The 16,555-nt window shown below is 66.3% G+C and overlaps 1 protein-coding gene across 1 annotated transcript in view; it reads left to right on the plus strand.

Moving 5' to 3' along the window:
* Nucleotides 1-15,003, plus strand: part of TAFA5 (TAFA chemokine like family member 5) — an 89,293-nt gene extending 74,290 nt beyond the window's left edge. Inside the window, exons 3-4 of the mRNA XM_070408034.1 lie at nucleotides 7,290-7,417; nucleotides 14,579-15,003. Coding sequence (XP_070264135.1) covers nucleotides 7,290-7,417; nucleotides 14,579-14,587 — 137 coding nt within the window. The 3' untranslated portion in view covers nucleotides 14,588-15,003. The remainder of the gene's footprint in view (nucleotides 1-7,289; nucleotides 7,418-14,578) is intronic.
* Nucleotides 15,004-16,555: the final 1,552 nt, after the last annotated feature.

A 16,555-nucleotide genomic window follows, 5' to 3' on the forward strand; every position in this document is an offset into this window, starting at 1 on the left:
GGACGCCCCAGGGCAGCACAAGCGCCTGCTCTGCCCGCCTCGCGCCCCCAGAGCTGGCCGGTGGGTCAGGCAGGGCTCCAGGACCTGGGCCGGCTCCCCCTGCTTCTGGAGGAAGCTTGGGGGTGACCTTCCCAAGGCGTCCGTCCTCGGAATGCGACACCCGTCCCTACTGAGGGGGGTGGGGAGCTTTATTGACCCAATCACAGTCTGCAAACGGCACTCCTGTTCGGCATCGATGTTGGGCTGATCCATATTAATGCAATTAGTGCATCACCGCCCGCCCGCAGTGACCTGCTGCAAGGTGGTGGCAGGACCATAGCATGGACCATAGCCCGGGAGGGACGGGGCCCGGGGAGGAGGGGCGGGGCCCGGGGAGGAGGGGCTTCCTGGCGGTGCTCCCTGTGGCTGACCATCCAGACCTGGCTCGGGGCCCCAGCTTCCCGAAGCTCCAAGAGTTTCCATCCAAGAGCCTGATGTTGGGAAGGCCCTCCCCGACGAGGGGATTGTGGGGTGCGAGCGAGTGGCCATCCTCGTGCCCCGACTGGGCTGCAGACCCCGAAGCCCTGGTCACCTCCTGGCCCAGAGCTGCGTCCCTGTCCCCCAAGGCCCCGCCCCCACCCCGCCCCCACCCGGAAATACGAGGGCGCCCCACAGAGCCCCTCCTCTGGAGAAAGGCTGCAGGAGGCCCCCTGCCCTGTCCCTGAGCGTGGCCTGGAGGAGGGACAGGCTGCAGGCCGGGTCTGGGAGTGGACGCGGCTCACCTGGGCAGGGGCCTCGGACGGGCAGGCAGAGCCCTGAGCTGCCCCGAGCGCCTGGTTGGAGGCTGGTGACGGAGGGACCGGTTCCAGGCACCTGCTGGCAGGACCCCTCTCCCTAGGCCAGTGGTCGGCAAACTGCGGCTCGCCAACCACATGCGGCTCTTTGGCCCCTTGAGTGTGGCTCTTCCTAAGCCTTAGGAGTCCCCTAATTAAGTTAATAACAATGTACCTACCTATATAGTTTAAGTTTAAAAAACTTGGTTCTCAAAAGAAATTTCAATGGTTGTCCTGTTGGTATTTGGCTCTGTTGACTAATGAGTTTGCCGACCACTGGCCTAGAGGGTCACCCCTCACGACCCCAGAGACTGACCCCCAGCACAGCCCCTGTGGCCACGGCACCGGGAGGGGACTTCCTCCAGGGGCGGACTCTCAGGGAAGGGGTGTCCCTGTCTGAGGGGAGGAGGGGGTGTCTGTCCTCCCCACAGAGTCGTGGCCTTCCTGGGGCCCCCACAGGGCTGAGTGCCCCCCGACACCCCCGCACGGAGCCCGGGGGCCCCAGAGGAGGGGACCCTCCCCTCCCCACGCGGACAGGACACAGCGGCCGCCTCGCTCTTCTCCCGCTTAAGCAGCTTCTGTCAATTTGTGGAAATTGGCCCCAGACAAATGATTGGAGTGGTCTCTCCCGCTCCGGCGTGTCTTCGCCCTAACGAAGGGAGGAGGCAGTTAGCGCGGAGCCTGTTTTCCTTCCCTCTGTCTCAGCTGATTGCGCGCCGAGCCCCTCGCTGCGCGCTGCCCTCTGATGAGCGCCCACCCGGCCTCCCCGACCCGCGAGCCGGGACGGTTCCCGCGCTAATGAATCACCCTCATCAGAGGGCCGTCTGGACATTAATCCGCTCTCCTGTAACTATTTAAAGGGAAAATAATTATCGGGACTGTTCTCACTCAATTATGCTGCCGAGAAGTTGTAGGAAGAAGATTCAGCCTCATTTGAAGGCGTAATCTGGGTTTTGCAGATTTTTCTTTTCCAAAATGATGAAAGGGCTCGGCGTGCGGGGCAGACAGGCCCCCCTTCCTCCTGCTCTCGGGGTCTGGGGGGAGGAGCGGCCGAGGCCTGGAGCCCCGGGACCCTCGGACCCTCGGGCTGCCTCCAAGGTGGCAGCACCCCCGGCCGACGGCCCTGCTCCACGTCCCATGGGCACCCTCACCGGTGGGTCCAAGCATGGACGTTTCCTGTGTGACTCTGGAGCTCAGAAGGTCTTGGGGGAGGGGGGGGCGTGTCCTGGGTTTGTTTGCGTTTTCCTGAACCCGGGACAGCCAACCCTGCAGGCGGGGCAGGTGGACAGAGCCCCCTGCACCCCCAGGGCCCCAGCGTCGGGCACCTGTCCTCACACCGTCCTGGTCCCGTCCTCCAGGGCGCGCTCCTCTGATTCCTCCGGGTCCCCAGGGCCCTGGGAGGGGCGGCGCCTCAGGACGGCTCTGGGGCCACCAGGTGCCCTCTGACCTCCTGGCCCCACCGCCTCTGCCTGAGCTGGTACCTGAGCTTCTGGAGCAAAAAGGTGGGGGGCCAGGGCCTCCTGAACCTCACGAGGCGTCTGCAGGGGTCCTGCCTCAACCCTCACGCGGTAGATTCTTCCGGAACCCTGGGCGTGTCCCACCCGCTGCGACTCTGTGGGTCAGCGTGTGTGTGAGCGTGAGTGTGTGTGAGTGTGTGTGAGCGTGTGTGCGCGTGTGTGTGCGCGCGTGTGTGTGTGCGTGTGTGTGAGCGTGTGTGTGTGTGTGAGTGTGAGCATGTGTGCATGTGGGTGAGTGTGAGCGTGTGTGCATGTGTGTGAGCGTGTGAGCGTGTGAGTGTGTGAGCGTGTGTGTGTGAGCGTGTGTGTGAGTGTGTGTGCGCGTGTGTGAGCGCGTGTGTGAGAGTGTGTGGGATGTGCGTGTGTGTGCGTGTGTGTGTGAGCATGTGTGGGGTGTGTGTGTGTGTGTAGCTGTGTGGGACGTGCATAGGTGTATAACCGGTATGTAGCCGTGCGTATTAAGTGCCGACTGCCCCTTTTTCATGCGTCGCCTGACCGCCCCCTCCTCCCCCCAACCCGTCACAGCGAGATCCAGGAGGTTGGGGCCGGTCCTGCTGGGCCGCCCGCCGTGGAGGCCCGGTCCTGGCTGTGCCGGCCGCCCCAGCGTCCGCCGCAGCCCCGCCACTCGGATCTGGATGACTCACTTTTCCAAGTTGTTGAGTAAAGCAAGCAGATTCCTGTGTTAATGGAAACGAAGAAACAGCTTATTCTGCAGGGAGCCCCGCAGTCTGTGAGCAGCGAGGCCTGGGCACGGGCGTGCAGCTGGTCCCCGAGCGCCCGCCATCCGCGCCGCTGGGACCGTCCATCTGTCCAGACAAGTCAGCAGCACGCGGCCGCATGGCTGTCCCTGGAAGCCGGCCACCGGCTCCAGAACCCAGCAAGGTCACCCGAGGTCCAGGCCCTTCGATTTGGGGGCTGAGGGAGTCGGGAGGATCAAGGGACAGTGGGAGCACCAACCCGTGCTCCCTGCACACGCCTGTGTCCTGGTCCCCACACCCCTGCTCCCTGCACACGCCTGTGTCCACGTCCCCACATCCGTGCTCCCTGCACACGCCTGTGTCCACGTCCCCACATCCGTGCTCCCTGCACACGCCTGTGTCCACGTCCCCACACCGTGCTCCCTGCACACGCCTGAGTCCTGGTCCCCACACCCCTGCTCCCTGCACACGCCTGCGTCCACATCCCCACACCCCTGCTCCCTGCACACGCCTGCGTCCACGTCCCCACACCCCTGCTCCCTGCACACGCCTGCGTCCACGTCCCCACACCCCTGCTCCCTGCACACGCCTGTGTCCTGGTCCCCAAACCCCTGCTCCCTGCACACGCCAGTGTCCTGGTCCCCACACCCCTGCTCCCTGCACACGCCTGCGTCCTGGTCCCCACACCCCTGCTCCCTGCACACGCCCATGTCCATGTCCTCACACCCCTGCTCCCTGCACACGCCTGTGTCCTGGTCCCCACACCGTGCTCCCTGCACACGCCTGTGTCCTGGTACCCACACCCCTGCTCCCTGCACACGCCTGCGTCCACGTCCTCACACCCCTGCTCCCTGCACACGCCCATGTCCATGTCCTCACATCCCTGCTCCCTGCACACGCCTGTGTCCTGGTCCCCACACCGTGCTCCCTGCACACGCCTGCGTCCTGGTCCCCACACACATGCTCCCTGCACACGCCTGCGTCCTGGTCCCCACACCCCTGCTCCCTGCACACGCCTGTGTCCTGGTCCCCACACCCCTGCTCCCTGCACACGCCTGTGTCCTGATCCCTGGTCTCTGTGCCAGGCCTCCCGCAGGGTGACTCCCGGGCACCAGAGCCCCTGTGGCCGGGCATGGGGCCTCCTAAGAGCCCTCCTGGCCGAGGACAGGCCCTCGGAGCCCCTGCTGCCTCCCAGCAGTTCTGCTCACTGTGCAGCCCACCGGCAGGCCTTGCCCAGAGGATCTGCATCCCCCGTGGAGGCCCCTTGATCAGCCCCTCCCGACAGGCCCTGCGGGCAGGCAGCCCGGTCCTCGCCTCGGCCACGTGAACCCCGTCTGAGGGAGGGGCCCCCACACTGACCCCAATCTTTTTATTGTCATGTTGCAAGAATATAAGCAAACTCCTCATTAGACTACAAACTGGAAGAACTGAAACCGGTTTAAAAATTAAACACAAACACAGCAGCAAAACCCATAGAATTCAAATCGGCAGCATTCATTTCACAGGCAGATGGTGCAGCAGACACGCGCTCTCACAGGGGCTCACCACGGGGGACCTGCGGGCTCGCACAGCGAGTCCTCCTGGCTGGTGGGGGAGGAGGCGCAGGACGGGCGGAGGGGGGCACAGGGCGGGGGGCAGAGGGCGCAGGACAGGGGCGCGGGGGGCACAGGGCGGGGGGCGGGGGGCACAGGGCGGGGGGCACAGGGCGGGGGGCTGAAGGTGCAGTGTGAGGCACGTTCTCCCAGGACGCCCCACCAGGCCCTGGCGCTGGGGGTCCCATGTCTCCACCACCCCCCCACCCCCCCCCCCCCCCCGCAAGGCCTGTTCCCTGTGGGACTGGCTGCCGAGAAGGGCGTGGCCCGTCACCGCGGAGACTGGCGAGCGGCCAGGCTGATGCCCGCGCAGGGCAGGTGCCCGACTGTCCGGAGAAAAAGGCCTTGGCAGGACCGAGCTGGCCCGGCCTCGTCATCCTGACGCAGCAAAGCGGCCAGGGCGAGGCCCGTCCCCCTCGTGTCCCAGCGGGTCCTGAGGGCGAGGCCCGTCCCCCTCGTCTCCCAGCGGGTCCTGAGGGCGAGGCCCGTCCCCCTCGTGTCCCGGCGGGTCCTGAGGGCGAGGCCGCGGCCCCGGGGGCGGTGAGGGGCCAGTGGGCACCTGGCCTGGCCGACCGCCCTCAGTCTGTCCTGGTGGCCGAGTGGAGTGTGGCCGGGGCCCACGGGGAGGGGCTGCCCTGGCTTTTAAGGATGGGTCCCTGCGCCCCTCCCTCCCTCCCGCCCAGGTCACCCCGTCCCACACCAGCCACCGTTTCCCCACCGTTTGTCAAACCGCCCTTTCGGCTGATGGGCCAGAACCTGCCTGAGTCGCTGCGTGTCCAGGACCCACAGCCCGTCGCGCCCACCGCTCCTCGGCCGTCCCCTGACCCAGTCCCAGGACCCCAGACCCGCGGGCGTGGCCGCTGCCTCCCCCTCCGCCCTCCTCCACCCCCCCCCTCCGCCCCTGCGGTCGCCCCGCCCTCTGTGTCCCCCTCCTGTCCTCCTGGCGCTCATGTCATCAGTTCCGCTGCTCACAGGTGTCTGGGCGGCAGAGGTGGCTGTTCGGGGAGTTGGGGGCCGAGGAAGGAGCCCCTGGGCCCAGAGCCCCCACAGGTCCTCACAGAGGGGGACGCGGAGCCCAGAACGGGCCAGGTCCCCCTGGCTGGGCCCGAGCCCCTGGGGTCCTCACTAGGGACCCCCGGGAAGCCCACAGGCCAGTGCCTGTGTGTGCACGCCGTGCGAATGTGTGCATGTGTGTGGTGTGTGCACGCCGTGCGAATGTGTGCATGTGTGTGGTGTGTGCACGCCGTGCGAATGTGTGCACGCATGGACGTGTGCATGTGTGTGGTGTGTGGACGTGTGTATGTGTGTGCACATGTGTGTGTAGATCAGCCGTTCTCAACCTGTGGGTCGAGACCCCTTTGGCGGTCGAACAACCCTTTCACGGGTCGCCTAAGACCACCCTGTATATCAGATATTTACATGACGATTCATAACAGTAGCAACATGACAGTGATGAAGTAGCCACGAAAATAATGTTATGGTTGGGTCACAACATGAGGAACTGTATTTAAAGGGCCAGAAGGTTGAGAACCACTGGTGTAGATGCATGTGCCTGCGTGGACGTGTGTGCGTGGACGTGTGTGTGTGGACACATGTGCATGTGTGAGGTGAAGAGGTTGGGGGAGGCCAGGCTGGGCAGTCCTGGGCTGCACTGCCCCCTCACAGGCCCAGGCTGGACTCACCCGCTCTCCCTGGGCCTCGGACAGGCCTGGGGACACGGCATGAAGGGCCCACGCTCCCGACCTGCCGTGGGAGCCCCTGGGGCTGTGACGCAGGGACAGGCGGTGACCGCCGTCCGGGCCTCAGCCCCGGCCCCAGGCCCTCAGCACGGCCGGCCCTTCGCGGACGCTCTGCCCCGGCCAAGAGCTGCCTGGAGCCCGGGCAGAGGAATAAAGTTGTGACGTGTGGGCATAAAAGGCCCTTTGTCCCCGGGACGTGGGCCGGCGCTGCGCCTCCGCGGCCTCCAGCAGGAAGTGGGCCGGGCGGGCGAGCCCCGCTTCCTTGGCAAACAAAAGGCGTGTGTGTGAGCGTGGCCTGCAGCGCCCTCTGCAGGCTGGCCCCGTACGCCCGTGGTCCCTGACTCCGAGGTCCACTGTGTTCATTTTGCAAACACGCCCACCTGCCCGCTGCGTGCCAGGCTGCACGCCTGGCGATGGGTGCAGGTACATGCACACACGTGTGTGCACATGTGTATATGTTTGCACGTGTGTGCTGTTTCATGTGTTGGTGCATGTGTGTGTACCTGTTCACGTGCATTTCGTGACTTGTGCATTTCTGTGTGTGTCCAGGTACACACGTGTGTGTCTGTGTGAACCATGTAGCCAGGCGCTGTGGTGAGGCAGGGGCAGGACGCAGCAGGACGCTGGGTGCGGGCACGCCGTTGGCGCGCTGGGTGTGGGGCAGGTGCATGAAGACGGGTCCATTCTGTCCTCACGTGGACCCGGTTCCCCAGCTCCTCTCGGACCCCATCCCTGCTTTCCCCGCGGGCTCAGTGCTGGGGCAGTGCCGTGTGTGCGTGACCGAACGTGGAGCTGAAACACCACCTGGCAGCTGGTGGCATCACCGCCAGGCTGTTCCGTCCCCGAGGCCGGCGCGAGGCCCCGCGGAGTGGGGTGCGGGGGCGCGGCCGTGTCTGGGCGGCAGGACTGACCGCTCTCCCTCTCCCCGCAGCGCGGATCATCAAGACGAAGCAGTGGTGTGACATGCGGCCCTGCCTGGAGGGCGAAGGCTGCGACCTGCTCATCAACCGCTCCGGCTGGACCTGCACGCAGCCCGGCGGGCGCATCAAGACCACCACGGTGCGTAGGGGCGCCGGCTTCCCGGGGGGCCCCTGGCGGGGGAGTGGGCTCGGCCGTGCAGCACACCCGGGGGGGTGCCCCCCACCCTGGCCTGGCACTGCAGCCCACATGCCTTGCAGCTCAGAAGGCACGTTCTCTGACCGGCGCTGGAGGGGCGCCTGGCACGTCACAGTTGCTCAGGCTGGTGCCCCTGCAAGTCCAGGGGCAGGAGGGACACCTGCCCGCCTGGGCCAGGCCGGGGAGAGCCCGGGGCACCTGGCTCGCTCTGGGGCCCGGCCCCCTCTCCTGGTGGACGAGCTCCCTGGAGGCAGGTGGCCTCCGAGGAGCCGGGAGGGTGGGTCCCGCGGAGCAGCCGCGTGAGGGCGCCGGGGCCCCGGTGCTGTTGCTCCGAGCATCTGCCGAGGGGTCCCGGCTCGAATGGAACCCCCGGGGGTTTCAAAGTTTCTCAAACGGCCAGCTGAGCCCCTGACCCAAACACCGTGTAGGGAGGACAGACGACCCCACTTTCAGGGCCGCGTCACGGCTCTCGGGGCTGGTAGGTCGGCGCCGCGGGCTTCTCGTCTCGCCACAGGTCGGTTTTCCGTGCGCTGGGCTTTCAGAGACACAATAGCTCGGCCTCCTGCCTGCTGATCCCATTCTCGGTCCCGCGCCTCCCCCAGCCACAGCCACCTCTGGACGCCGCAGCCGCCGTCCCCCACCGCGTCCCCCTCCTCCGCGTGGGCCGTGGCAGCTCCCTCCCCTCGCCCCTCCCTGAGCTGCCAGAGGGCGGGCTCTGTCCGCACCGGGGCCCATGGATGCATGGGATGAGTCGAATTGGCTGCAGTCCCCACGTGTGCTAGTGCTGGTGCTGGCGCCCCCAGACCACGCCCCCCAAAGTGCAGGCCGGCACCCCACTAGTGGCTGTGGATTACTTCAGTGGGCCACTATCGCAGTGGGAGGAAGGAAGAAGAAACAATAAAAATGCCACCCGGCTGGTATGGCTCAGTGGTGAGCATCATCCCATGAACCAGGAGGTCATGGTCCGATTCCCGGTCGGGGCACAGGCCCGGGTTGTGGGCTCCATCCCCAGCGGGGGGCGTGCAGGAGGCTACCGATCGAAGTGCCTCTCTCATCATTGATGTTTCTATCTCTCTCCCTCTCCCTTCTTCTCTCAAGTCAATTTTAAAAAAATGTCAGCGTACCCGTGTCCAGGCGGGTGCCCTTTCTGGAGACCCGCGTGGTCCGTCCGGCGGGAGACGCAGGGACGGAGCGTGGGCCGAGGGCCTGGCGTCCGGCGGGTGTCCAGCTCGGCCTTCTCCCGGGCTCCGCTGGGGGCCTTGGTCTGGAGACAGTGTCCCCCCAGGGCCGAGGCCCCTGTGCAGGAGGCGGAGGCGCAGCCTGTGGCGGGGACCGACGTGGCCGCCAGGGCAGCGACGCGGGCCTGCACCCGGCTCCTTTCCTGCAGGAACAGCCAGCAGCCGGTCGCTCCTCGGTTCCGACCGCATCCGCCCTGTGCTCCTCCCCGTGACGGCCACATGTTAATGGTTCTGTGTGTGAACAGCCACGCGCCGGCCACGGCAGCAGCGGCGTCGTGAGCTGTGACCTTCCTCATTCTCTCGGCAGAAAGGAGCTCAGATACAACAACAAAGACGTGGTTTGCCAGCCCCGTCCTTTCTGGGGGCGCTTTGGGCCAATTTCGTCAGAGGAGGCGTCGCCGCGCGGCTGTTCCGGGATGCGCTGCACCCGCCTGGCTTTGCCTTAAAGCAGCGGTTCTGTGTCGCTTTACACACAAACGGAGAAAGGCTGCCACGGAGGAAGCCGCCCAGCCGAGGAGCCTGGCCCAGTGGGTGGGGTGTCCCTGAGGCCAGAGAGGTCAGGGGTGCACAAGGGCTTGCCGTGCCCCTCCCCTCCCCCACCATTCCTCACCGCACCCCTGCCCTCTCCCCCCACCCCCACCCCCACACCCCTGTTTGGCTCCACACTGGATGCTGGGATGCAGGATGGACCCCGTGGCCCCCAGAGCTCAGGGAGCAGCCGCACCCCCGGGACACCCTGCAGGGCCGCTGTTTGGTGGCCGAGGGGCCGGGCCTGCACGATGGGCCCAGTACTTAGACTGTAGGGGCCGTCCGGGCCGGTTTGGCTCAGCGGATAGAGCCTCGGCCTGTGGACTGAAGGGTCCCAGGTTCCGTCCCCTGAAAGGTGGACTCCTCGGTGTGCGCCTGCCTCTAAACAACCTTATTTCTAAACGAGAAAGAATGAAAATTAGTCACCTTAGCCATGAAGAAGCCACCCTAAGGAACGAAGAGGAGGAAGACGCCGGTGCAGAGAAAGGAGCGTTCGTGGATGTTGAGGGGCCTGGGGTCGCTGGCTGCACTTGGCGGGGCTGTCGGAATATGTCCTCGCTGCCGTCACCTGTGGTGATTGTTGTGAGTTGGACAGTGAATCTCCCGGAAGACGGGCCAGCAGCTGGCACGGGGTCTCGGCTCATCCAGGGGTGCACGGCGCCCCAGTGTATCGACCACTGAATGTGGGGGAGGGGGTGCCACAAACAACCAGAGGAGGAAAGACGTGTTCCCCGCGTTCGCCAGCGGATGGCCCGGCGGGAGCCGGCAGGAGCCGGCGGGAGCCGGAAACTCACTGCGCAGGCGACTCTCCCGGAACCCGGACGCTGCCCAGGTCCTTTGGGGCGAGTGAAGCCGGTGCCAGAGGCGCCCCCAAAGGTCAACAAGGTCACGGCAAGGTCACCTCATTCAGCACAGTGCCCTCGAGGCCCCGCGTACCCCGCATTGTTTGGGGGTTGCCGATAAACGTGGGGGACCCCGCCCCTGGAATGAGCACTCCCCAGGGGCGGAGGCGATGGGTCCCGTGTCGCCTGAACCTGCACAGAATCACAGCCCGCTGCGTCCTGCTGCCCTTTAGGGACAGACACGCCACCACGCCGTGGATTTATGTGGGAGACGGAAGCGCATTTTAATATTTCAGAGTCAGGAGCGGGACCGACCCCACCCGGAGATGAATAAAAAATGTGTCCTAACCCAGGAGAGGCGCAGAGTCACAGGCGACACCGGTCTCCCTGCTCAGAAAAACAGCAGCATCAGCACAGCGGACCTGCCGCCAGCCGAGGGAGACAGCGGGGCACGGGGACCCGGTGCCCCCCGAGGCCTGAGCCCACAGGGCGGGGAGCCAGGCCCCGCCCCCCGCCCCCGCCCTGGGACCAGGTGTCATCCCTGCGACCGCTCTGGGGAGATCTGGCAAAGGCACCCGCGTGCGGATTCGGTTCGAGGAAACAGGACCGTTACTGCGTGCAGATGAGGCAGGCAGGTGCCTCCCGAGCCCTGGAGAATCCGCTGAAACGCCGTGAAAACTAATTACAGTTTATTATATGAGACTCGCCAGGAATATTTAAGATCCTCCGCTTGCGTTCAATGCACGTTGCATACAAACAAGCGCGGCCCAGACCGGAGTCAGCCAACTACAGCCCAACGGCCACATCGGCCCCCACCTGCTTTTGTAAATAAAGTTTTATTGGGACACGGCCCTGCTGTTCACGCACACGTCTTCGGAGGACGCGTTCGCGCTGCAATGCCAAGCGGAGTCGTTGCGGGAGAGACGTGATGGCCGGCAAAGCTGCAAATAATCCCTCCTGGTCCTCCTGCACCTGCCTGCCCACCTGGACGGGGTTAACCGGGGTCGGCAGCCCTGCCCCCCCCCCCCCCCCCGGGGCGTGGGGTCGGCAGCCGGGAAGTGCCAGGTGGGAGGTGAGCAGGTGAACTCCCGGGCGGCCTTCCGAGTTCCCCGCGGGTGTGCTGGGCAGGCCTGCGGTCTTGTTGAAGTGAATGAGTAAATAAGCGGAGCCAGCAGGAGCGGGGGGAGCTCTGAGCAGCAGCAGAACAGCATACGGACACTCGAGCGGCGGCGGCAGGAAAGGCTGGGGCCTCTGGGATAAGGGCCACCTCAGGACGACACCCTTAGAGGACGCGACCAGGTAGAAGGGAAGCCGGCCCAGGAGAGGGCGGGCTCAGTGCTGCCCTGGCGGAGCCCCGGCCGCCTGCTGTCACCTCCGGGTCCCTCTGTGGCATCATCGCCTGCGAGCTCGGGACAGGCGTCCGCTGGAGCCGCGGGGCCGGGCTGTGGTCCTGCGATGCGGCCGGGGAGCTGCAGCGAGGAGTGATGAGCGGGCCGGGCGCAGCCGCAGGCGGTGCTGCTGGGAGCCCAGCCAGGGGACACAGAGGACGCGCTTGTCAACACGCTGTCTGGCGAGCCGGGTGGTTCCAGAAACCAGCCAGATTCCGGGGGGTGGGCGCAGCCCCACGGCAGAGCTGGCGGTGACCTGGCTGGGCCAGAGGCGTGAAGACGCTGCCCGTCTCCCCTGGGGTCAGCACAGGGCGGAACTGCAGGGAGAGTGAACCCCGAGGGGCCTCAGGCTGGGCCAGTGGGACACGGCCGCCCGGGGCTGGATCCCCTGAGACTGGGCCTGGGCCCCGCCACCCAGACCCGCCTGCGGAGGGACAGACCCCGAGGCACCTGTGGGGGTCGGGGCTCAGGAGCCTGGCCCAGGTGCGGGGTCCCCCACCTGCTGGGTGCTGACTGAGGGGGTCGGGGCTCAGGAGCCTGGCCCAGGTGCGGGGTCCCCCGCCTGCTGGGTGCTGACTGAGGGGGTCGGGGGTCAGGAGCCTGGCCCAGGTGCGGGGTCCCCGCCTGCTGGGTGCTGACTGAGGGGGTCGGGGCTCAGGAGCCTGGCTGAGGTGCAGGGTCCCCCGCCTGCTTGGTGCTGGCTGAGGGGGTTGGGGGTCAGGAGCCTGGCCCAGGTGCGGGGTCCCCGCCTGCTGGGTGCTGACTGAGGGGGTTGGGGCTCAGGAGCCTGGCTGAGGTGCAGGGTCCCCCGCCTGCTTGGTGCTGGCTGAGGGGGTTGGGGGTCAGGAGCCTGGCCCAGGTGCAGGGTATCCCGCCTGCTGGGTGCTGACTGAGGGGGTTGGGGGTCAGGAGCCTGGCTGAGGCGGAGGGTCCCCCGCCTGCTGGAGCTGGGTGAGGGGTGCCCTTCCTGCACAGGTGGAGTCTGGGGACCCTCTGTGACAGGGCAGGTGGTTGTCACCTCAAAACACTGAGAACAGAAACAGGGCATGACCTCGGGGTCGCCAGGGGTCTCCGGGCCAGGCTGGGAGGGGCTTGTCCTGGTTGAAGGGAGCGGGGACCTTCCCTGAACCCACACGTTAAACTTGGGGGTGACTCAGCAGAGCACACGTCCTGAGGGTGCGAGTCGCAGGCTGCGACCCCCAGGCCCACGTCACCCGCCCGGCCAACGGACGTCCCAGCCCACAGGCCCCTGGGCCCCACCCGATGGCCCTGTCCCAGGTGCAGCCCCGCGGGGCGAGGGTCGCCCTCTCTTCCCTGCAGGGAAGGGCACAGAAAGCCCGTCCCGCCGCGGCGTCCGCACAGGGCCCCCTCGGTGAGGCTCCCTCGGTGCCACCCGGGGCGAGGGCATCAGGGCACCGCCTCCGGCTCAGCCCCTGCAGCGAGCGGCGGCCCCCATACCCTTCCTGGGCCCCGATGGGTGAGGCAGCCGCACCGTCCCAGGAGCCCATCTGCAAAGCGCGGGCGGCTCCTGGGGCCCCGGCACCTGGCAGGCCCCTCAGACGCGGTTCTGTATTGAAAACGTGTGAACGCACCTCACTGCCCAGGCCGTTCACGTGCTGCGCACCATTTTCTGTGCTAACAGCGCTGAACACTCAGCCGCTGAAACCGCCCCCAGGCTCTGCAGGTCTCCAGCCCAGCAGTGGGGCGGGGCCTCTGCTCAGGGCCTCAGCGAGGAAGGGAGAGGCAGAGAGAGAGAGAGAAACATCAAGGATGAGCGAGAATCATGGATCCGCTGCCTCCCGCACGCCCCCTACTGGGGATCGAGTCTGCAACCCGGGCCTGTGCCCCGAACGGGAATTGGACTGTGACTTCCTAGTAACTAGTTCATAGGTTGACACCCAACCACGGAGCCACACTGGCTGGGGGAGAAAAATAATGTTTCCACATTAGATTCAAGACGCATTTTTTCCTAGAGAAGCGAAGTTATTTACTAAACAATAAATATGTTTACAGCTATCAGCCTGCGTCCAATAATGAGACTCCAGTCCGGTTCTCTCTGTAGCATCTGAATAGCCCTGGTACTGCTCCCCCCGTCCCCCGCATCCCCCTTACCCTTACCCCGCCACTCCCCGCCTCAAGGGCTGCGCGGTCAGTGCTGACCCACACGCACCCGGAGCCCAGTTGGCGCCATCTGCTGCCCCGGACGCTGGCCTCCAGGTGCCGCGTCCGCACAGCTGGCGGCGGGGCAGGCGTGGTACCTGCTAAGCCAGGTGCACCCGAGGCCACACCCTGGAGCCCGGCCCAGGTTCACGGAGGCCAATAAGGAAACCCAGGCAGCCCGGCCGGCTGCGAGGAAGCTGGGAAGACCACACCGGCCTACGGTCCCAGCCCCGCCCCTGGGACAGGAGCCTGGAGCTTCGCCGGGTCTGGGTCAGGGCGGTGTGACGCCTCCGTGGCCGTGTCCACGTGGCCCCGTGAGGAGGGCCGGCAGCTCAGGCAACATGTTAAATAAGTGTGACCTGGGACAGACACGTCACCCCTGTGGCTTTTCTGTGTCTGTCCTTCTGACGGCGGTATTTCCGCTGCCCCAGAGCCGTGACCTGGGACACAGGTCACCCCTGGCAGCTGCTCGCTGGACTCTGAGATGTGGGGTGGCTGGGGGTGCTGGGCCCTCATGGACCAGGGACCTGCACACCCCCACTCCCCGGCTCTGGGGCCACCCAGGGGCTCCGCGGGTCCACGCGCAGGCACCCACCGCTATTCTCTGTGCAACGAGGCAGCGCCTGCTGTGTACGGGCACGGCAGGAGGCACCCCTAGAGACACGCGCGGAGGGACCCAGACCCCCAACCCTGGCCGGTCGTGTCCTGTCGTCACCGTCCACGAGGGGTCCCACCAGGACACCAGGGGGCGGGGGCGGGGGCTGCTGAGAGCTGGTGTCCACCCCCCGGCACTCAGGCCTCCGTCCAGTGTCCGTCCTGGCGGTCAGCGGGCAGCTGCTGCGGGGCTGTCCCTTCCGGGTGGCCTTGGGGGCGTCTCCTGGGCTCCAACACTCCCGACAGGGACGCGTGGTGTCCGGAGGCCTGACCGCTCTCTTCTCTCCTCCTCAGGTCTCCTGACAAACGCAGGCCCCGCAGGGCCCGGAGGGGCTGGGCTCCCTGGAGAGGCCTCCGGGCCAGGGCCCTCCTGCCGCGACGCCCTCGCTGCCGTCGGCCGCCCTCCGTTCTCCGCAGCCCGACCGGACGGACAGCGGTGCCCGGGCCTTCTGAGCTGAGTCTGTCCGGCTGCACGAGGAGTCCCATCTGGGACGCAGTGGGGGTGCCCCGCGTCCCCCCGAGCCTGGCCGAGCCTGCCTTCCCTGGCCAGACCCTGGCTGTGCCCCCGGAAGAGGAGGAAGAGGAGGAGGAGGAGGAGCCGGAGGGGCTGCAGCCCAGAGAGACGGACAGCCGGCCGGGAGGACTGACTCTTGGACGCAGCAGGGGCCGCGCTGGCGCCCGGACTGTCCGAGTCGCTTTTATTTTCTTACCCTTCAGTATACTCGATAGACCAAAGAGCAAATCTATTTTAACGCGGACTCGCCCCCACGCCCAGGCCCGGGTCCCACGGGCACGGGCACAGACATGCCGGCGGCCCCGGCCCCGCGCAGAGGGCGGCCCCGGCCCAGACCCCTGCCCCACGAACACTGCGGGGCGCCCTGAGCCCTCGCGCGGCGGGGGGGATGCCGGCTGCCCCGCGGGACGGCTCGTCCCGCCCCCACGCAGGGACACGGCCACGGGCCGCCCCCCACGCCAGACGGACTGACCTACTAAACTCGTTTTAACCACGTCGCCCGCCTCGTCGCTCCATTTCCGACCGATCGCGGGAGGCTGCGTCTTCGCCGCGCGCATGCTGCGTCTCCTGGGACTGCCGTCTCATCGATGCACCATTCAGCTCCAGAAAGCAATGGGAGGAAACTGAAGTAACCCTTGTTTGAAAGAGATCATTAAATGTATTTTGCAAAGCCTAAAGTTATATATTTAACAGTTTTTATATGTTGTATATTTGTAGGAAATCCTATTTAACCATGAATGTGGCAGCCCTGGGCGCGGGGCCTGGGCAGGGTGGGCCTGAGGGTTCCGGGGGGCGTGGCGGGAGCTCCGGGTCGGGGGGCAGCGAGCTGAGGACCAGGGCGTGACGCCACGCCCGGGGGGGGGGGGGGGGGCGGTGCGTGTGGATGCACATGGGGAGGCCCGGCTCGGTGCCCGGCTCGCTTCCTGTGTCCCTCCCGCCGGCCTCTGTCGCGGGGACCGCCCAGTGGACCATCCTTCGGTCTCCCCTGTTCTGGGGAGCGGTGCCCCTTTTTCTTACCCGTCACAGGCGCAGACTTGGGGGGCAGCGTGCGCCTCCTCCGGCCGCCCCTCAGTCCCGGCTGGTGGCGGAGGTCGGGGCGAGGCGCACAGGCAGGCGTCGGTCCCCCAGGCCCTCCCTCGGAGGGTTCCCCTGACGGGACCGGACGGGCTGGTTTGCCGCTGAGCCCCCTTTTTTGGTTAGTCCTCCCCCGAGGATATTTTCCCATTGAATTTAGAGAGAGCAGAAGAGAGAGAGGGAGAGAGAGAAACATCGATGTGAGAGGAACACATCGATGGGCTGCCTCCTGCAAGCGCCCGGGCCAGGGAGGAGCCTGCAACTGAGGTACATGCCCTCGACCGGAATGGAACCCGGGACCCTTGGGTCCGCAGGCCGACGCTCTACCCACTGAGCCACACCGGCCAGGCAGGACGGCCCTCCCTCGCCCTCCTCGCCAGGCCCCCATTTCCCCGCGTCTGGTGAAGTATATACTACCTACGAGCCCATTAACAGGAGTATTATGCTAGGTCTATGCTACTAAAGGAAAAGTTAAAAACACACACAACTATATAGCAACCGTTCCCGCCCCCGTAGACTCCAGATAGGACAGGAAATCGCGTATTTAAGTCCCGCCCCCGCGTCCACGCGCGTTTCATTTACCTTTCGGTCACCGCACACTTAGGCACGCGTGTCTTGGCGTGAAGGCGCCGGCCCAGATGTGGGTTTCCCGTCACAGAGGCGGTGCCCCCGCACGGGGCGTG

The sequence above is a fragment of the Myotis yumanensis genome, unplaced genomic scaffold (assembly GCF_028538775.1).
Source record: "Myotis yumanensis isolate MYYU_CA2020_CCGP unplaced genomic scaffold, mMyoYum1.0.hap1 SCAF_3, whole genome shotgun sequence".
Lineage (NCBI taxonomy): Eukaryota > Metazoa > Chordata > Mammalia > Chiroptera > Vespertilionidae > Myotis > Myotis yumanensis.